Below are 21,452 nucleotides of genomic sequence, written 5' to 3' on the forward strand. Positions count from 1 at the left end.
CATAAAAATGATTAAACATTTATTAAAATATTAAGTATCCAGACTTTTAATTGTCAATTATCCTGATAACCCAGTGTATGATACATTTTATAAATACAAGTTATTGAGAATCAAAGTGTCTAAGTAAATTTATCAAATTTACACAGCTGGCTGGTAGCAGAGCTCTGTTTTAAATCCCCAATTTCTGACTCCCAAGTCAATTACTTTTTGACTACATTATAGTTAACCTCTACATTTGTATTTACTGTGATGATTTTCAACTTATAAAACAGATTTATATACATCATTTAACTGGATGCTGATAGCAACATTTAAGTCTGTTTGAAAGTTGGTTATTCTAACCTCATTTTACAGGTAAGGATATTTAATTCCTGAAAAGATAAAGAATTTTTCTAAGCAAACATTTGTTTCATAGCCAAGGCAGGTAATCGAATAAGGATTGCTGATTCAAAATTAGGTATTCTTTCTTTTAAATAACTATGCATCCAATACAACCGTTCTTTCCTTTAAAGATGCTAAATTCTTGATTTTAAATTTTATGAGAATTTATTCTATTGGGAGAAATTCAGAAGTATTTCTTTTGTACATATTTGGTAACTTTTATAAGTTTGCTATTATCACAGGTATTATCACATTGTTCAGTAAACACCACAATTTTGTGCAATAAATTACTATAATACCTAAGTGATCACAAAAGTTTACATAATTTCTGCCCACATGTCCTCAGGACTTCTGGGCAGTTCTTATGGTTTTGTCTGGGCTTGCTTATATTCTGTGTTCAGTGCTGCAGATCAAGTATGTGACTCTGATGACTGTAGCAGGACTCCTTCACATGCTAGCTGTCAGATAGTCTCTTAAGATAGATTCAGTTCTTCTCCACATTTAATCACTCAGAAGACATTTATTTAATGTGCTGGGCAGAGCTCCCTAAAAATGGCGAGTGACTCCCCTACACCAAGTACAGCAGTGCCTTTCTAATCTAAGACCGGGTATGTCTTATGTCTTCATTCGTGCCAGATATTAGAGACATCATAATGAGCAAGACAGGGAAGATCTCTGTTTTAAAGGAGTTTATAATCCAGTGAGGAAGATCAAAGGCAAATGAGGAAATACTGATTTTAAAGTATACTTCAAAAAGAATAAATAGGCTGTTGTGATGTAGAATAATGGAGATGTGTTTTTATTAGATAACGGATCAAGAAAGACCTCTCTGAGGAAATGAGATTAATAAGCACAATAAACCTGGTCAAAATGGACAAAAGCCCAGTTCAGTGAAGCTAAATAGAAGGTTAAGTGCATTGGCTTACATATTACAGGTATGAGAAATGCATAGGGTATTTGAAGGAAGGAGCTGGTCTTAGAGATAATTAAAACTATGGACTTGAATGCCTTTGAGATATGGTCTCTCCCTGGGTCATCACTGCATCTGTTTCTAAGGGCTTTTTTTTCTCTTTTCCTATAGTACAACAAGTAGACTTAAATAAACTACAGGGACATGAACTGATGTGGACTAACAAGACTAGGCTAAGAAATCTGTGGTCTTAAAAGAAAAGTCTCTTTCCCCTCAGCTTGAAAACTTTTCCGGAAATTTACAAACCTATATTCCTGACTAAGATCTCACACCTACCTCTTGATTAACCACTGTGGTCAGGGATGTTTATAACAGCTCACATTCAGAAACATGTATAGACTTGGGATAGGAAAACCAATTTCCCTAAGTAAACGAACAAAAAGGTGGCACTAACATGAAAACAGGACACATTTTTGTGAGCTTGGATCCCTCCCTTAAAGTATATATTCATCAAACAGAATTCGTGTCTAGAGCACATTAGTGTGTCCAATAATAATTTGGCATAAGACTTTTTACATTTTTCAAAACAACATAATTTTAGTAACCTAGGGGTGTTAAAACATTATTTATTTTTTTTTAGGTACAACATATAAGACTTTAATATATGTCTTCAGAGCTTCTTCTCATTTTTTTCCACTCAGGTCTTGTCCAAGATTTAAAACTAGCAATAGTAGACATGATTTTCTTGGGCTGATGAGAAAGCTACCATCTTCCCTCTTACCAAGAGTTTCCACTAATTATAAGCCCAATAATTCTCTTGATAGAAATTCTCTTGTTGGATATTTCTCCTCTGTGGATCTATAGTCATGTGAGGTTTAAGAGTGGCCTAGGTAGTTTAATTCAACTCCTAGCAATTCCTATGGTGATGTTTATGTTGCTGAGGTTTGGATTGTCAGCTAAAACAGAAAATTTCACATATTGTCTTGCAATTGCAATAATTCTTCTGTTTAAAATTAGAATCGGGTATATAAAAAACCCAAGGAATAAAAGCACATTTATACTTTATTTCAATAAATACAGATGGGAGTTCCCGTGGTGGCTCAGTGGAAACGAATCGACTAATATCCATGATACGAATTTGATCCCTGGCCTTATTCAGTGGGTTAAGGATCCAAAGTGGCTGTGAGCTGTGGTATAGGTCACAGATGTGGCTCAGATCCCGAGTTGCTGTGGCTGTGGTGTAGCCCAGCAGCTACGGCTCCAATTCAACCTCTAGTCTGGCAACTTCCACATGCTGCAACTGCAGCCCTAAAAAGCAAAAAAAATAAAAACAAAATTAAATACATACATACATACAGGTAAACCTAAGATCGTCAAGTTTCTTTTAAATTTGGGGTTAAAAGAAATTGCTCCTCTAATGACAGAAAATTATGTAATGAATTATAATTTTAAATAAATGGGTTTTGACCCCAAGCACTTTATTCCACTTACCAGAGCACATAAATATTTTCATAAGCCTATTAAATTTATTTTCAGATCCTTTTGAAGCGTTCATCATCTTTTCTATTCGCCATGAAATCAGAAGGATTGATCTTCATAAAAGAGACTATAGTCTACTTGTTCCTGGATTGAGAAACACAATAGCACTTGATTTTCACTTCAATCAAAGTTTACTTTATTGGACAGATGTTGTGGAAGACAGAATATACCGGGGCAAGCTTTCTGAAAATGGAGGTACATCTATGACAATTTTGACTTATTTTTTTGGATTAATTTCTAACTGAAAAGGCCAGAAAAAAATATGCTATGATGGGAAGGGATTTTGATTAATCTTTGGTCTTTGGCTCTTTATCTTCTCCCTCATACGTGTAAAACCAGGGGTGTGAGATGTGTGCGTGTGAAGACAAGTGAGGGGAAGGAGTGGTGATGCCTGTACTGGTCACATCATCTTCAAGTTGTGAACTTTGTCATGCATATTTGGTGAAGGAATTTATTTACACAAAAAAATGTCTTCTATATACTAGTATTTATATTTTGGGGTGTTAACTTATTTTATATTTTGTGCTTGTCTTTCAGCCTAATTCATAGAAATAATGAATTACTACAAAAACTACTGTATACGAGCTAAACATATTTTTCCATAATTTGACATCCCTTTTGTCCATTCTAAGTCTTTCTTAAGAAGCAACACTTTGAAATAAATAATAGTTTTCTTGAAAATCTTAGATCTGTGTAGCATTCCAAAGGCCAAGTATTTCTATCAAAATTGAAATTCCTCTTTAAGTCACCTTTGAAAGTCTCAAAGATTGTAGTGTCTAAACACACAATATAATTATGATGTGTGATTTCATGTCCTATGGCATTACTGCAAGGTACTGATTTCAAATGATGGATTTGATCCACGATTTTAGATGGTTAGCTGTTAAAAAAAAAAAAAAAAAGTCTACTAAGATGTCCTAACAAAATCACTGGTAATGTCATAAATTATAAAGAGTTATACAATTAGGGAAAAAATATTTTAAAACTATATATACATATAGTTTTCTTTAATTTCAAAAAATTAAGGAGTAGATAAATAAGAGCACTACTGGAAATTACCAAATTGCTTATTTTAATTCAGACCACACTACTGCCTTCTTTTAATTTCCAATATGTTGTACCCTGCAAGTTTTATGGCTTGGGTGGAGATCGGGGCTGTGATCTGAGGTTTTATCTTTGTCAAGGTTAAATTCAGTAACAGCCATCTTACCAGCCATGTTTCAAAAATGAGTAGGTGCTAACTAGCAATAATGCATGCTTCCCCAGGTGGACTTTTTCATTTTATTCTACCCGTGAGGATCAGCCTTGGAATTAAATTGCACTGATTGTAACAACACCTCATTATTATTTCCAAAATCCCTAGTTCTGCCTAAAAGTCAGAAACATAAAATACTTCATTGCAACCTAAACATTGCCATAAGCTTCAGAGTTGTTTAAAAATTTCATGAAAAAAAAAAAAATGAAGTTCCAATTGCAGCTCAGCAGTACGAACCCAACTAATATCCATGAGGATGTGGGTTCGTTCCCTGGCCTTGCTCAGCAGGTTAAAGATCTGGCATTACCGTGAGCTGTGGCATAGGTCACAGATGTGGCTTGGATCCTATGTGGCTGTGGAGTGGCCCATTGGCTGCAGCTCTGATTCATCCCCTAGCCTGGGAACTTCCATTTACCTCACATGCACCCCTTGGGGGAAAAAAAAAATTGTGACGCTATCACTTAAAGGACTTAAGAGATTAAAAAAAAAAAAAAAATCTCTGCTAGGGAAAATCAGTGGTTGTAAATTGGGGCCTTCTTAGTTTCCTCTGTGCCAGGTAACACTTTTCCTCTATGCACTGTATCTCTTTGAGTTCATAGAAGATTAACTATTTCATATTGCTGATAAGTAGGCCTTTTCCTCTGTACTAAACAAGTTCCTTGAATGGGTCCAGGTGTTGATTTCCATTTTTTGTAGGTGTCAGTGCTATTGAAGTGGTTGTGGAGCATGGCCTGGCTACCCCAGAAGGACTGACAGTTGATTGGATAGCTGGCAACATATACTGGATAGACAGCAATCTGGACCAAATAGAAGTGGCCAAACTAGATGGTTCCTTAAGAACTACACTCATAGCAGGAGCCATGGAACACCCCAGGGCCATCGCTTTGGACCCAAGATATGGGTAAAGAAGTCTGCCTTTCACAGATTCACTTTGGCATAAAAAAATCTTTAAAATTAACACTGAATTCAATTACCTCATCAATTATCAAAGTGCTTATTTTGTGCATGTAAATATGTGTGTGTATATGTGTGTGTTTCTATATAGATACAATTAAATATCTATCTTTATACATCTATATCTATATCTACCAATTGCTTTTAGTTTATTACCATGAGTTTGGTTATAGGATTGCCTAAATTGTTACTTTTAGAAGACAGATTTCTTTTTCTAAATATGGACATTAGGCCCTTTGGAAGCTATTTTAACTCTATTTTGAAGCAGTAATGTAATGAATTTCTTTTTGAACTGCCAGAGATACTGTAATTGTTTCTAATGGTTGCAAACCACAGAACCAGTCTTTGGTCCAAATAGTCACGGATGTTAACCACTTCATCCTTTATTTGTATTTGTATGTACTTGGGGTTAGTTTAAAAGAAGATGAGAATAAGCTTGAAGGAGTCCAGTAGTGAGACACCAACTATTGGGACATTTGAAAGACAAAATGCACAGTTCTGAGAAACAAGATCAAATGTATAACTCAGATGATTGCCCCTACTTTTTCGCTTTGTGATAGAGCAGAGGAAAAACACTGAATTTGGAGCCAGAAAAAGAGGGTTCCCATTGTTCTCAATCACTTATTCTCTGAGAAACCTACTCAAGTATATTACCTTCCCTTGAATTTCAGTTTCCTCTTTTGTAAATTGGGGATAATAATATCTTGATAATTAGGTTGTTTTTTAGGAGATAGCAAAAAAGTGGAATATAATATATAACTCCTCTACATGGGAATGCTGTGTTATTACGGTTAATTATTTATTTCTTTGGCAATTATTTAATAAATCCAAAATCTTAGTCAAGTCTAAGGGATTGGTAGAGAGAAATTATTTTGCCCCTGTAGCTTTAAGTAATACTTTTAAGACCGTTACTTAAAAGTCCAGGGAGAAGAGCGGCAAGAGGGGAGTCTGCCAGAAGGAACTTTAATGAGATGCAGAAGAGAGAAAAAGGGCCCTTGTGTTTAAGTCAGCTTCCTGGCCCAGACTCTCTGGTTTGTGCTGTGTTTTGTGCAGGACTCAAAAATCAGTAGATTGGGAAGTTTGTTTTCCTTTTGCTCAATTCAGATACAGAAATTAAATGAAATTAAAACTGGCAACCCTTATTGATGTATTTGGTCTATCTTCCAGGGTGTCTGAAATTTATCTCAATTAGTTGCCAAAATTTAAAATATTGTGAGATTTTCATTCAACTCTGGATTTTTGGCTTCTTTTGAGAAAATAGGGAGCTCTCGCAACAATGAACAGAACAGTAGCTGTATCTTTTAGCCTGGAGGTGTGTTCTCCAGTTTGTACAGTTTATGCTTTGCCTGTTTCACTCATTACCTCCTGTAATAACAGTTTACCACGAAGAGATCAGCTGTTTAATGAGAAATCCCCTAGTTCAAACAGTCTGTTCCTCAGGTTACAAGTAAATTGCTGATCCTGACCCTTTACTTCCCACAGAGATCCATCATCAAAGGAGGTTTTACCCTCAATGTTAACAACTACTGATGTGAAATTTTCACTTCTTAGACATAAGTTGTACCAGCAGCTTATCTGCTTAAGAAACTTTCTATATAGGGGAAAGTGATATTTTGGAGAAAGTTTTAGCAAGTATACCCCATGGTAGAAGAACTGATAGGAGAATGGCAAATGTTTCTCAAATTACAAATGGCACACTGAGGGGGAAAAAAAGCAAATAAACAAAACAGGTATATGAAAATTTTGAAAACAGTCCAGTCAAACAAAGCAGTAGGTCTGGGAGTTGAAGCTTCATCTTCTATGGCTTTGAACTGACAATGCTTAGAATAAACTTATTTATCTCAGTTTCTTTGGGGAATATCTATCCTGAGAGGAGGGAAGAAAAAGAAATGCAAAAGACACACAAGCCCACAAATGCTACATAATGAATGTATCAGACACTATTTCAGTGATATAAGGGGATTTCCTGAACTAAAATATTCTCTAAGAGTTAAAAGTTAATATAGAAAGTCAGTCTCTGAGGAGGGAAAACCTGATAATGCTTCTGAGAAAGTTGATGCCCTCCATTACTAATTGCTACTATGAAATTGTGAGGCTAATTAAGATAATTACAGTGGTAATATTTTTATTTAATGGATGAAGAAATAATACTTATTAAATTGTTTCTAGCGTAAGCGACCAAAGTTCGTGACAGTACTAATTCACTTATCTCCCACTTTAATGCTGAGTAAATTAAAAGTTTGATAGATTTGGATATCAGTATATAGATAGATAGAGTTTTTACTGTTAAAAATTATTTTATAAAGAATTGCTATGATTAAGATATGAGGTTCATGTAAACAACATTTAAAGCCCAGTTGTAAATTTAAATTTAAAAAGTAGCAATTAAATTTTAAAATGTAATACAAATATTAAAATATTTTCAGGTTTATTGGATATTTTGGAAAAGTTCATAGAAATTTTTAAACATTGAAACTTTCATAAAGTAGGCTGCGAGCATGGTGAAAATAATTGTTCCCCTATCTCTCAAATTATTTATGAAATACATAAGGAAACTTTGAATCACAATTTTAGGAGCTCCAAAGACATTTAAGCTTCTTTTGAAAATTTTATTTTAGGATAAACCCACTGGATAACTTTTTGGGAAATATGATTTGTGTAAATACTATTACCTTTCCTACTAAATTGTGGGCTTTCTGATGGCAAAGTTGCTTCCAAGTCTATGAAATCCTTCACTGCCCTAGATATATATAATTGTGCTCAGTAAATGCTTGTTAAATTAATGCATATAAATACACATTTTGTTTACATGTAACCTACAAATACTCAAGTCTACACCTTAAAAAAAAGTGAAATATATAATAAAATACAGCTAATGGGTAATACTATAATCTTCTTTTACAGTAACGGATGAAAGAAACAATTTGCAACCAGTACTTTACTCTCACAGCAGAGCTGAGGAATAAAGCAAGCTTTTAATGTTAGCCCCATAAAACACATTTTCATCACATAAGTTTCCTAAAGCAGTCAAGGTCTTTGGTGACCTTTTTAACAAAGGCCAAAAAAGAAATGTTTTTAATTGACAGCTTTGCTTCCTCAACATAGAATCCACAGGCCTGTCTTTTACCTTACAAAACATATCTGCTTTCATGCACTATTCCTTCAGTTCTAGGTTTTGACCCACCCAGTGTCCCAAGTGACACATTATTCCAAGATGATAAATTGGGAATCTTAGGGAGGAGGCATTTTTCTTTCATTCCATTTTAAAGGAATACACTTATTGCTAAGGTGACCTGAAAGAACACATGCATCTCCTCTAAACATCAAGCTTATTATTAGAGAATAACAGGCATCAGGAAGTTCAGAATCTACAGGGCACTCACTTCAGTACTTGAACTTTCAGTGCCTTTGTGCTCAGACAACTGCGTGACATCCTCCTGCTCCATTGCTGGTATTTAATTTTTGTTTGTCATAATCACTGTACTCTGCTGTAACAACTGCAGTTGGTTAAAGCATCTTTAGTAATTGTGAAGATTAGCAAGACATATAAATAAAATTTTAATTTTACCTGGGAGCTTCTCTAAATGAAACTAATAAAAGCATTGTTGGTTTTAGAAGACCTAAAGATTATAGATAAGGGACCTTTTTTTTTTTTTTCCTTTTTTTCCCCCCAAGATCCATTATTTTCACCTTCTACAGCTTGACCTGATAGATGGTAATAGCCCTTTCATGCCCATAATGGTACAAGTTGTTCATGGTCCATTGACCCAATTTAATGCTGATACAGACTAACCCATAAATGCAAGAACTGTCGAATCAGTAGACTGTAGTCTCGTTTTAAAAAGCAATCATGGCTGAATATTTCTATACATCTTATAAGAAGGTATAGTCAGTCTTTGTATACTTGAAATAATGCAGTCACTGAAATGCTAACACATTTTAACCATAAAAAGAAAGTAATAAGGAAAAAATTGATTCTTTTCAAATACTACATTGCAAAATGTATAAAAGAATGCCTAGAATTTTATGAAACAATGATCCTTGAAATCAACTTTTAAAACTGATTGTAAATGGACTTACGGCAAGGTTAAGAACATTTTTAGGGGAACTAATTTTAGAATGTGTTATTTTATAAAAAGTGTTGGAAATTCTCCACCTAAATTTACAAAATATTAGGAGCCAACTGACCATTACAGAAAAAAAACAGCTTAATGCTGCTATCTTTAGTGAAGAAATGAAGGGACTACTTATTTTATAATTCCTCACATTGTCGAAAGCCATTTATTTTTGTCCACTGCAAACATGCATTTGACAGTCTATAGTGCCTATTTCTAGTAAACCTACATATAGAGAATATAGAACTGCAGGGTTACCAATATGCATGTTGAAATTGCTATAACCACATAGGTCAGAAAAGGGTAGAAAGTTAAAAGAGAGACACCAATTCTCCATTTGTTAACAGGAAAAAGACAATGCTTCAGAGGTTTTTGGGTCATCAATCCAGAGTGTGAACTACAGCGTTGTCTAGCAACTAGTGGCTAATCCACATATGTTCAGACTTTCTCTGACTCTCAAATTCACTGTGTTTGTTTTCAGGGATTGTTTTTCCTAATCTTTTTCAAACTTGCAAATCTCTCTACTTCATCTTGTTTGTCAAGATATTACCATAAATTTGATTGATGCTCTGTTGATCTTGTTTCTATTTTAAATCTTTTTTAACGTTAAGTTTAAAAGGACGCTGACAAATAACAACCTGGTGTCAGTGAAAAGATGTGTGCATCCACAATTAAATTTGAAGTGACACATAATTCATTTTATTTCATTGTTTTCAAGAAAGGCATTCAGCCACTTAACCAAGTAGTCTACCAACTTTATACTAATTAACCTTTGTTTTATTTTCTATTTAATTGGCAACAGATTATATGTGAAATAACTTATAATATGCATGTTAATGACATTTCAAGATAATTAGTGTTTTCTCATATAAAAGTCTTATCTTTGAACATTAATCTTTTTCAAAAAGACTCCCAACAAGATTTTATAAATGTTTTCTGGTGCACTTTTAAAAATTTTATCCTTTTTAAATGTTGAGTTAGCTACACTTTTAAACTTTATTATTATAGAAATTTTCAAACACGCAAAACAGAAAGAGGTGTTAAATAAACTCCCTCCTATTACCTAGCTTCAATAATTATCAATACGTTGTCCTCCGAAATATTAGTGTTCATTTTTATCCTTCCCAAACATTTAGTTAACTTACTCAGACATTTTGGTGGTTAAACAATGAAGAATTTAGATATTATTTTCGTGAATATGTTCCCACTTTCAGAGTCATGGAAACTCTGAAAGTTGCCCATGAAAAAAACACTAATTTTTTAATATAAACTCATTTTTGAGACACATTCTGTGAGATAAACTTATACCTATGATCTACTCCTCTGAATTTTTTCCTCATGGCTTTGATTCATACTGCTTTATAAAACTTATCTACTTTCACATAGGTGCTGTTGTAACATTTAAACATTGACCTTAGTATTAATTCTCAATCTCTCTTTGTCTGTCCCTCTCTCTTTCTCTGTATATGTGTTTTTTTAATCACTCAATGAATTTAATACATTTATAGTTATACAACAATCATCACAACCCAAATTTATAATATTTCTGTCCCAAACCCCTAGTGCATCCCCCCACCCCCCAACCTATCTCATTTGGAAATCATAAGTTTTTCAAAGTCTGTGAGTCAGTATCTGTTCTGCAAAGAAGTTCATTGTGTCCTTTTTTTAGGTTCCTCATGTAGGTGATAGCATATGATGTTGGTGTCTGACTGAATAACTTCGCTTAGCATGATAATTTCTAGGTCAAGCATTTGTTGCTGCAAATGCCATTATTTCTTTCCTTTAATGGCTGAGTAATATTCCATTGTGTATATTATGTACCACATTTCTTTATCCACTCTTCTGTAAGTGGGCATTTAGGTTGTTTCCATGTCTTGGCTATTGCATATAGTGCTGCAATGAACATTGGAGTACATATATCTTTTTGAGTCATGGTTTCTCTGGATAGATGCCCAGGAGTAGGATTGCTGGATCAAATGGTAGTTCTATTTTTCGTTTTCTGAGGAATCTCCATACTGTTTTCCACAGTGATTGCACCAATTTACATTCCTACCAACAGTATAATAGGGTTCCACCAACAGTGTAATAGGGTTCCTTTTTCTTTATACCCTTTCCAGCATTTGTATGTAGACTTTTTGATGATGGTCATCCTGGTTAGTGTAAGGTGTATATGTATGTTTTTGCATCTATTTTTCTCTCCATTTTTTAAATAGTTTTGGATAACGCTGAAATTGTGTTTTGAAAAAATATTCTCTATGAATATCTGAGTAATGCTTGTGCAGATACAAATGCTTTCTATGTGCTAACCATGTCGTGTCCTAAATTATTTACATCCATTACTTCATTTAATACTCATAACAAGTGGTATTATTATAGTTTTCATTTCCAAATGAGCAAATGGAGTCTTACATTAAATATGCTGGAGTTAATGACAGATCCCAAAGTCAATTCCAAGGTTATCTGAGACAAACACATATACATTGCTACTATTCAACATTGACACAATTATTTAATAACATTTTTTATGTTAAGTTGTATAAGAACATAAATTCTTTTTTTAATTATTATTATTCTTTTTTAAAAATTATTATTTCCCCATTAGAATTTTTTTCTACCATACTGCATGGTGACCCAGTTACACATACATGTACCCATTATATTTTCTCACATTATTATGTTCCATCATAACTGATAGACATAGTTCCCAGTGCCACAGAGCAGGATCTCATTGCTAAACTATTCCAAAAGCAATAGTTTGCTTCTATTAACCCTAAGCTACCAATCCATCCCAATTCCTTCCCCTCTCCCTTGGCAACCACAAGTCTATTCTCCAAGTCCATGATTTTCTTTTCTGTGGAAATGTTCATTTGTGCCATATATTAGATTCCATATGTAAGTGATATCATATGGTATTTGTCTCTCTCTGACTTACTTCACTGAAGATAAAAGTCTCTAGTCCCATCCACATTGCTGCAAATGGCATTATTTTGTTCTTTTTATGGCTGAGTAGTATTCCACTCTGTATATATATCACATCTTCCTAATCCAATCCTCTGCCAGTGAACATTTGGGTTGTTTCCATGTCTTGGCTATTGTTAACACTGCTGCAATGAACATGCGGGTGCATGTGCCCTTTTCAAGGAAAGTTTTGTCTGGATATATGCCAATAGTGGGATTGCTGGGTCAAATGGTAGTTCTATGTAAGGTACCGCCATACTGTTCTCCATAGTGGCTGCACCAGCTTACATTCCCACCAACAGTGCAGGAGGGTTCCCTTTTCTCCACACCCTCTCCAGTATTTGTTATTTGTAGACTTATTAATGATGGCCATTCTGAATGGTGGGAGGTGCTATCTCGTGGTAGATTTGATTTGCATGTCTCTAATAATCAGGGATGGTGAGCATTTTTTCATGTGCTTGTTGGCCATCTGTATATTTTCCGTGCAGAAATGTCTATTCAGGTCTTTTGCCCATTTTTCCATTGGGTTGTTGGCTTTTTTGCTGTTGAGATGTATAAGTTGCTTGCATAAATTAGAGATTAAACCCTTCTCAGTTGCATCATTAGAAACTATTTACTCCCATTCTGTAAGTTGTCTTTTGGTTTTCTTTTTGGTTTCCTTTGCTGTGCAGATGCTTGTCAGTGTGATTAGGTCCCACTGGTTTATTTTTGCTTTTATTTCTATTGCTTTTGGGAGACTGGCCTGAGAAAACATTTGTGAGGTTGATGTCAGAGAATGCATTGCCTATGTTCTCTTCTAGGAGTTTGATGGTGTCTTGTCTGATATTTAAGTCTTTCAGCCATTTTGAGTTTATTTTCATGCGTGGTGTGAGGGTGTGTTCTAGTTTCATTGAGTTGTAGAATTCACCTGTGAAGCCATCTGGTCCTGGACTTTTATTTGTAGGGAGTTCATTTATGACATATTCAATTTCATTTCAAGTGATCGGTCTGTTCAGTTGATCTATTTCTTCTTGATCCAGTTTTGGCAGGCTGTAAGTCTTTAGATAGTTGTCCATTTCTTCTAGGTTGTCTGAAAGAAAAAAAATTTGCAACCTAGAATACTCTACCCAACAAGAATATCATTTAAAATAGAAGGGGAAATAAAGAATTTCTCCAACAAACAAAAGCTAAAAGAGTACAGCAATACTAAACCCATTCTAAAAGAAATACTGAATGGGCTTCTCTAAATTAAAAAAAAAAGAGAGAAAGAGAAAGAGAAGAATTAGGATGGAGAAAGCCACAATTGGAAAGCAGTCATTTAAATAAGCCTGTATATGATCTAAACATGAAGATATTAAAAAAAAGGACGTCAAAATCATACAATATGAGGAAGGAAAATAAGAAAATATAGATTTTTTTTAAATTTTAATGATGTGTTTGAGCCTATATGACTATAAGGCAAAAGCAAGCAGATATAGGAAGGGCTTAACATGCTTAAAAAACAGGGAAACTCCAAATCAAAACTGAACATTACATTCACAAAAACTGAAAAGTACTCAAGCATAAAATAAATGGAAACCATCCAACCCAAAAAAGAAGAAAAGAGAATCATAGAATCGACTGGAAAACAAGGTTTAAAATGGCAATAAATATGTATCTATCAATAATCACCTTAAATGTCAATGAACTGAATGTGCCAATCAAAAGACACAGAGTGGCAGACTGGATGAAAAAGCAAAAACCTTCAATCTGCTGTCTACAAGAAACCCACCTTAGAGCAAAGGACACATATAGATGGAAAGTGAGGGGATGGGAAAAGATATTTCATGCCAATGCACAAGACAGGAAAGCAGGAGTTGCAATATTCATATCAGACAAAATAGACTTTAAAACGAAGGCCATAAAGAAAGACAAAGAAAGACACTATTTAATGGTTAAAGGATCCATTTGAGGACCTAAATTCTTAACAAGAAAGTCATTATCTTCCTTCCTTGCCCACCATATACTTTTAGCACATGTACTTACTAAATTTATTATATAATGTTTTATATTACATTCTGATAATTTCATATCTGAACTTCCTATATCCTATAAGAAACCATATACATCTCAAAAACTGAAGTCATAATGAATACTTAAATCTATATCACTCTACATTTCCTTAGATATATTTTTTTTTAGAAAAGAAAGAATGTTGAATTGCATTTTGAATTTTTTCTAGAGGATTATTTCATTTTTCCAAGACGATCTACCAAATTCATATACCTAAGGATCACTTAAGAAAAGAATTGCAAAATAGCAAAACTACATACAATTATAATGAAAACAGTTATTTTTAACAATAACTTTACCATTTTTCACCAAAATGTTGTCAGAACTGACAATAGCAATATTTATTGGACTGTCACTGTCTCTCCAGTTCTTTCCATCCTTTCTTCCCAAATCTCAATGCTACCCATTGGGCTGGTCCTACTACCAGGGTAGAGAAAGCAACTACCATTTAATGATTACCAGCCATGTTCCCATACCACATTTTTATCCTTTTTATTTCATTCAGTGACATGACATTAAAAAGTTGGATTTTGGAGTTCCTGTAGTGGAGCAGCGGAAACAAATCCGACTAGTAACCATGAGGGTGCTGGTTTGATCCCTGGCTTTGCCCAGTGAGTTAAGGATTCAGCGTTGCCGTGAGCTGTGGTGTAAGTCACAGATGCAGCTCAGATCTGGCATTGCTGTGGCTCTGACACAGGCCAGCAGCAACAGCTCCAATTAGACCCCTAGCCTGGAAACCTCCATATGCTATGCATGTGGCCTGCAAAAACAAAACAAACAAAAAAAAATTGGATGTTAAAAGCATGAGAACAGAAGTGAAGCTATTGGTTTCTCATATCCACCCGCCACTTACTAACCCTGTAACCTGGTCAAGTAATTTAACTTCTTGAAGATTGTTTTTTCATCTGTAAAACATGGATAATTTTAGTCATGGCCTCATGATAGATTGGATGAGATAATCTAAACAAGGCACTGAAAATAGCATTTAGCATATAGTAAGCACTCAAAAAATTAGCTAATTGCAATGGTTATGGAATTGTTGTCTAACAATATTGTATACACTATAGAAACATGCATTGGCAGTAGGTTATTGTCAATTAAACATAAACTAGCCATTACCTAATAGCCTAAAAAATCCAATGCACAGCATGAAATATTTGATGCCTATTTTGTGGTATTCTTGACATATCATGAATTTGAAGCTTTACAAGTACAATAACTATGGAATCTAGTAAAAAATGTATTATAACAATTACATGTGTGTATATGTCTTAAGTATATGATATTCTTCTGTTTTCCTCCTGCATCCTCTGTCATACGATCCGTTCTATTGATGTGACTCTAAATACCATCTCCATGCTGAATACTTTCAAATTCATGCTGCCAGATTTGCCACTTTCTCTGAATTTCACCCTGGCATACTGCATAGCTTCCTAGAAATCTCCTTTTTTATGTCTTAAAATCTCAAGGTCCAAAAAAATCAAACTCAGCTTTTGATTACTATCCACTCCCATCCAATCTCAATTCTCAGCTCTTCAAATCTGTTTCTCTTTCATTTGTCCCATTTCACTGATGGATTCCCTGTACACCATTCCTCTGAGTATGCCAAAACAAGAAAATTTTGAGCACTTATGATTCTATTCTCTGCCTCATTACCTACCTCCAGTCATCAGCCTGGCAGCTAGTTCTTCTTCCAAACCAGTCCTTGTACCCATTCATTTCTCTTCTACTATATTACAAACCACTACCATCTTTGCCTGGTTCATTAAAATAACCTCCTGATGTCCCCATACTCCTGCCTCACTGTAATCTATCTGTAGATGATAGCCTGATTCTCCCCTGGTTATGTGTTCATCTTATTCCCTTGGAATAGAATCCCAAATAATTGCTTTCTCCTACAAGATCCATAAGATCACCCTCTTCAAATTCATCTTCTTCCTCTTTCCTCCTCACTGTCACCCTTCTGATACATTGACCTTATTTCTGTTCCTTAAAGCACCCACTCTCCCCCACTAGGGCCTTTCCCCCACTAGGGTATTTGTCATTTATTTTCCATGCTCTTTATACTGTGCTCCTCATCTTTCAGATTCAGTGTAAATAATCACTCTTCAAAGTGCTTTTTTTCCCCCTGATCACCTTCTCTATGTAGATCACTCATAACAAAATTATTCTTGAACAAATTTCAGAAGCTGTAATTATATACTTATGTGTTTATTTAGTCTATCTCCTCCATTGAACTCTAAGTCCCACAAGGGTACATAATGCATCTGTTTTTCTTGCAATGGTTTACCTAGCCAGTGCCTAGCATATAGTAGGCACTCAGTAAATATTTGTGAAATGAATGACTAAAGCAATAGCATTATTTCTTTTTCTTCAGAATTCTTTTCTGGACAGATTGGGATGCCAATTTTCCTCGCATTGAATCTGCCTCCATGAGTGGTGCTGGGAGAAAAACCATCTACAAAGACATGAAAACTGGAGCTTGGCCTAACGGGCTCACCGTGGACCACTTTGAGAAAAGGATCGTTTGGACAGATGCCAGGTTTAAAAATGACCTTTTTTTTTCTGTATCTGTTACCTTCCTCTGATAATAGTCACAGAATCAAAGTATGTCCCAACATGCATGTATCCTATATTCACACATTGAAATTGATGCTGATTTTTGTTTGCCTTTGTTATGATGGCTTTTAAAAAATCTTTCTACAAAATGGATACAGGCACATAAAAATATTTTTATTCAACTTTTATCTGGGAGTTCCTGTTGTAGCTCAGGGGGTTTAGGAACTGACATTGTCTCTGTGAGGAGGATGGTTCCTTCCCTGGCCTCAGTGGGTTGAGGGTCCAGTATTGCCACAAGCTGTGATGTAAATCACAGATGTGGATCAGATCTGGCGTTGCTGTAGCTGTGGTGTAGGCCTGCATCTGCAGCTCTAATTCGACTCCTGTCCAGAAACGTATAGATACCTCAGGTGTGTTCATAAAAAGAAAACAAAAAATTTCCTGTTATTTATCTAAATAGTATTGTCACATCATCAGAACTATTTGAATAAGTTTTGATATACTACTGCTATATTTACTTTTCTGTAGGTCAGATGCCATTTATTCAGCCCTCTATGATGGAACAGACATGATAGAAATTATCCGAGGTCATGAGTATCTTTCCCATCCCTTTGCTGTGTCTCTGTATGGGAGTGATGTCTATTGGACAGACTGGAGGACCAACACATTGTCAAAAGCCAATAAGTGGACAGGGCAGAATGTCAGTGTGATTCAGAAAACCAGTGCACAGCCATTTGACCTTCAGATATATCATCCCAGTCGTCAGCCCCAGGGTAAGTGCTTATTATGAGTTAACTATCAAAAGTATTTTCACCTTAATCCTATAACATTAACATTCAAACTGTAAAATAACTTTATAAGTTTAACAGTTATTAATATTTTAGGTAGTATGTGATGGAAGTGGCTCCAGATTTTTTTTTTTTAATTAGCTCAGGATTTTTTTTCTTTTCCTTTTAATTTATTTTAGAAAGAAATAGAGAAATCTTAGAAGTAAAGGGTATTATTCTAGTCTCCAAAGTTTTAGTCACTGTGGTTGCCTCAATGAGAGATACTTGGAAAGCTGTGGAAGGTCTTCAGATTTGGAATCTATTACCTAAATATGATCAGTAAATTAGAGGAAGATACCAAGGACACATTCAGGCTGGCCCCAAATGGTCACTGCAGAATATCGGGAGGTGAGGGGATGGTGCATCATAAAAGATAAACCATCCGCGTTTAACTTTCCTATTTTAAGAAATGTTGGTTCACGTGGATATGTGTGCTACTCATCACCACATATTCCACATTTTGGTCAATAATAATCTCTACCTTGGTTTTGCGATTTCATTTCTCCCACTAAATCCTTGTCAGATGCTCTTAATTCTTTCTCTCCCGCTGCACATGGAGGTTCCCAGGCTAGGGGTTGAATCGGAGCTGCAGCCACCGGCCCACGCCAGAGCCACAGCCACGCGGGATCTGAGCCGCGTCTGCAACCCACACCACAGCTCACGGCAGCACCGGATCGTCAACCCACTGAGCAAGGGCAGGGACCGAACCTGCAACCTCATGGTTCCTAGTCGGATTCGCCAACCACTGCACCACGACGGGAACTCCAAATTTTCTTAATTCTAAGCCTCACATTTCTTTTTCTTCCTTTCTTCCTTTCTCCTTCCTTCCTTCCTTCCTTCCTTCCTTCCTTCCTCTTTCTTTCTTTCTTTCTTTCTTTCTTTCTTTCTTTCTTTCTTTCTTTCTTTCTTTCTTTCTTTCTTTCTTTCTTTCTTTCTTTCCTTCCTTCCTTCCTTCCTTCCTTCCTTCCTTCCTTCCGTGGGATACCATGGCTGTTCGGCATAACATCCCTCATCCTTTTATACCCCTTGCCTATCTCTTCCCCATCATGACACATGTCCTAACCTATGGAAGCCTCATTCCAGTACAAATAATGTTCCCATAATCATTAGCATATTTTTATTTGAGGCATAAAAAATTCACATGACACTTTCTATAAAGGATATATTTTCTCCTTTTCTTTCTTGTTCAATGTAGAATAAACAAATTTTCCACTTCCATGAAATTTCTGGTCTTATGAACCATACTTCAAACCTTTTTTTAAATTCATGTTTTATTGTCTTCCTTTAGACTTGACTAAAAATACTCACCTCTATGGTTGAAAAATGCTATGTTTATCTTTACTTTGCTTCAATACTTGTTCTTCATTTACCCTCAATACTATTGCTCCTACCAAAATGTTATCTGTAAAATCTTCCTGCCCTCTTTTTGACTTACTCTTTTTGAAGCTAGTTCTCTTCCCAAATCCGCTCATTTTCTCAGTTATACTTTTCATTTATAACTGATCCTTCTTTGTCACATGGGATTCTCTTTTTTCTTCTATACACACTAAATTATGTGAGCAATATTTTAATCCTTTCCTATTACCCTTAGCTCCTAGACTCCTTTCGTCCTATAAACCTGCAAAGCATGAGGACATTAAAGGGAGAAAAACACAGTTTAGTCATTTTTGTGCCTAATAGGTATTCAGTAAATATACTGGATTTAGCCAAATTGAAATAAGAAATCATGATTCTAACCATTATGTGCCATTAGTACAATAACAAAGATACTTTTCTGTAAAAATTTCCTCCAGTATAAAGGAATATCTGATTATAAACACTGCATATTAAACACTTATGGGATTGGTTTTAATTTTTATAAAGACAAAAAATGAGGGGAGAAACATGATACTTTCAATATTTCCTGACATTTTCATATGCATGGAAAGCAAGTGAGACATTCAGTGTAACTCATTTGGTTGAGGGGAGATTTTCTTGATATCTTTACTTAACTCAAAAGATGACTTATATGTGACTTCTCCATTTTGCATCCAGTAAGGAAGTTTTTACTAAATGGATCTAATGTAACATATTGTCTTAGAATTTAGGGCAGATATTCTAGCCTTTATATTCTTATAGAAAATGTCACCTATGATGAGAACTTGATATTTCCTAATTGAAATTCAGTCAGTTTTCAATTTTGAGAGTGATCAGAGAACATTCTACTTTTTGCCATTATAAGCATCACTGAGCATATAACACTCATCATCCGTCCTGTTTATCTGCTTCAGTGAATTAACGCTTTCAGTGCTAGGGAGGGAAAAAAAGATGCAGTAATGCATTGACTATTTTATTGCCAAGGATAGAATTGCAATGAAAATCATAAAAAGATTCAGCTTTAACACAAATACAATAATAATATGCTCCTAGTTTCTGCTGAATAATAATGTGAGGTTCATGAAAAATAATAAATTTTAAAAATACATGATACTTTTATGGCATTGAAATACGTGTTTCACAAATTTAAAACATAAAGGTTAGAAATATTCTTTGAAGTTATCTAATCCTCCAAACAGGAATTAATAAAAATTTTAACACTAGTACAAATAACTATGCATTGTATATGTAAATTGCCAGTTCAGTTATTGGACACTTAGGCAGAACTTTTAAAAAAGAAAATCTATTTCGGATTTTTTTGGCACCTAATGTTGTTGCTATATGGGATTAAGAAGAAACAAATCAAAGATTAAAGTTATATAATATATAAGGAGCAATAGTGGGTATTTTAGACCTAAATTTTGAATGTTTTTTTATAGTACAAGGATGCTGAACTTATAGGTAATACCATGGTCTTGGGAGCCCAACTGCCTGGGTTCAAATCCCATCCCTACAATTTATTAATTGTATGATGTTGGGCAGGTTATTTAACCTCTCATACCTCAGTATCCCCATCTGTAAATTAGATATAATAATAGCTACATCATAGAATTTAGTAAACATAAGTTTAATCATCGTTTAATATAAGCATAGCAAACATGAGTAATTATGTGAAAAGTTCATAGAACAGTGTCATACATAATAAATGTTGTGTGTTTATATATATATGTCATATGTTAAAAAGTACCAGTTGTTTCAATCATTCCTGTCAATATCAATTTTCCTTTTGTTGAAATTTAGGTGACATTACTGTTTTAAGACATTTTCCTATATGTAAATAATTCATAATGGCCTTAATATCATACTTTTCTAATCATACCAATTTTTTAATGAAAAATGCTGATAAAAAAATTTGAATCACAGAGTTCCCTGTGGTCTACTGGTTAGGACTTGGTGCTTTCATTGCTGTGGCCAGTGATCTGGGAATTAAGACCCCACATCAAGCTGTTTCATAATGTGCCAAAAATAAATAAATAAATAAAAATAAAAAAATAAAATAAAATAAAATTGAATCACAGCTCTGAAGAAGAGAAATGTGGTTGAGCTATCCAGATAATTCAGGTGTAATCAAATGAGTAGTTTATTAAATCTATTCTCTCCACACTCATCGTACTACTAGGCAGCACCACTCCTCTTGCACACAGTGCATGATATAAAAATTATGGTTATGTTAGTAAAAGTAAAGCTTAAAGATTTGTTTAATATTATAAAATTAATATTTGCTCATTACTGGTAAGTTACAGAAGGCAGAAAAACAGGAACAAAAAAACTGACACCTATTTTACCAGCTCCCAGAGCAACAGACATTTCCCTGTTGTTTCTTTTAGTTATTTCAACAGAAGTGTGGAATACCACAATAATAAAACATTCACTGTTGATGAAGTACTCTATGCCATTTAGTTTTTACATTTTTCCTAATCATCAGACCCATTAAATAAGATAGTTATTACTTTTATTACTTCTTTCTATGAGGAAACTGAAGCTCAGGGGTGTGAAGTAACCTGACT

At 34.7% G+C, this 21,452-nt stretch overlaps 1 protein-coding gene across 5 annotated transcripts in view; it reads left to right on the plus strand.

Annotated features, from left to right (window-relative positions):
- LRP1B (LDL receptor related protein 1B) overlaps window positions 1-21,452 on the plus strand; it is a 1,884,722-nt gene that overhangs the window by 1,245,743 nt on the left and 617,527 nt on the right. For all 5 annotated transcript variants that reach the window (XM_084998912.1, XM_084998914.1, XM_021076285.2 and 2 more), the window contains 4 exons: window positions 2,828-3,025; window positions 4,782-4,986; window positions 16,521-16,685; window positions 17,231-17,475. In XM_084998912.1, the coding sequence (XP_084855038.1) occupies window positions 2,828-3,025; window positions 4,782-4,986; window positions 16,521-16,685; window positions 17,231-17,475 (813 nt within the window). The remainder of the gene's footprint in view (window positions 1-2,827; window positions 3,026-4,781; window positions 4,987-16,520; window positions 16,686-17,230; window positions 17,476-21,452) is intronic.

Source organism: Sus scrofa, chromosome 15, assembly GCF_054392235.1.
Source record: "Sus scrofa isolate SSC_HxYL_T2T_F1_AM1 chromosome 15, Sscrofa_HxYL_maternal_Yorkshire_Landrace_v2.0, whole genome shotgun sequence".
Lineage (NCBI taxonomy): Eukaryota > Metazoa > Chordata > Mammalia > Artiodactyla > Suidae > Sus > Sus scrofa.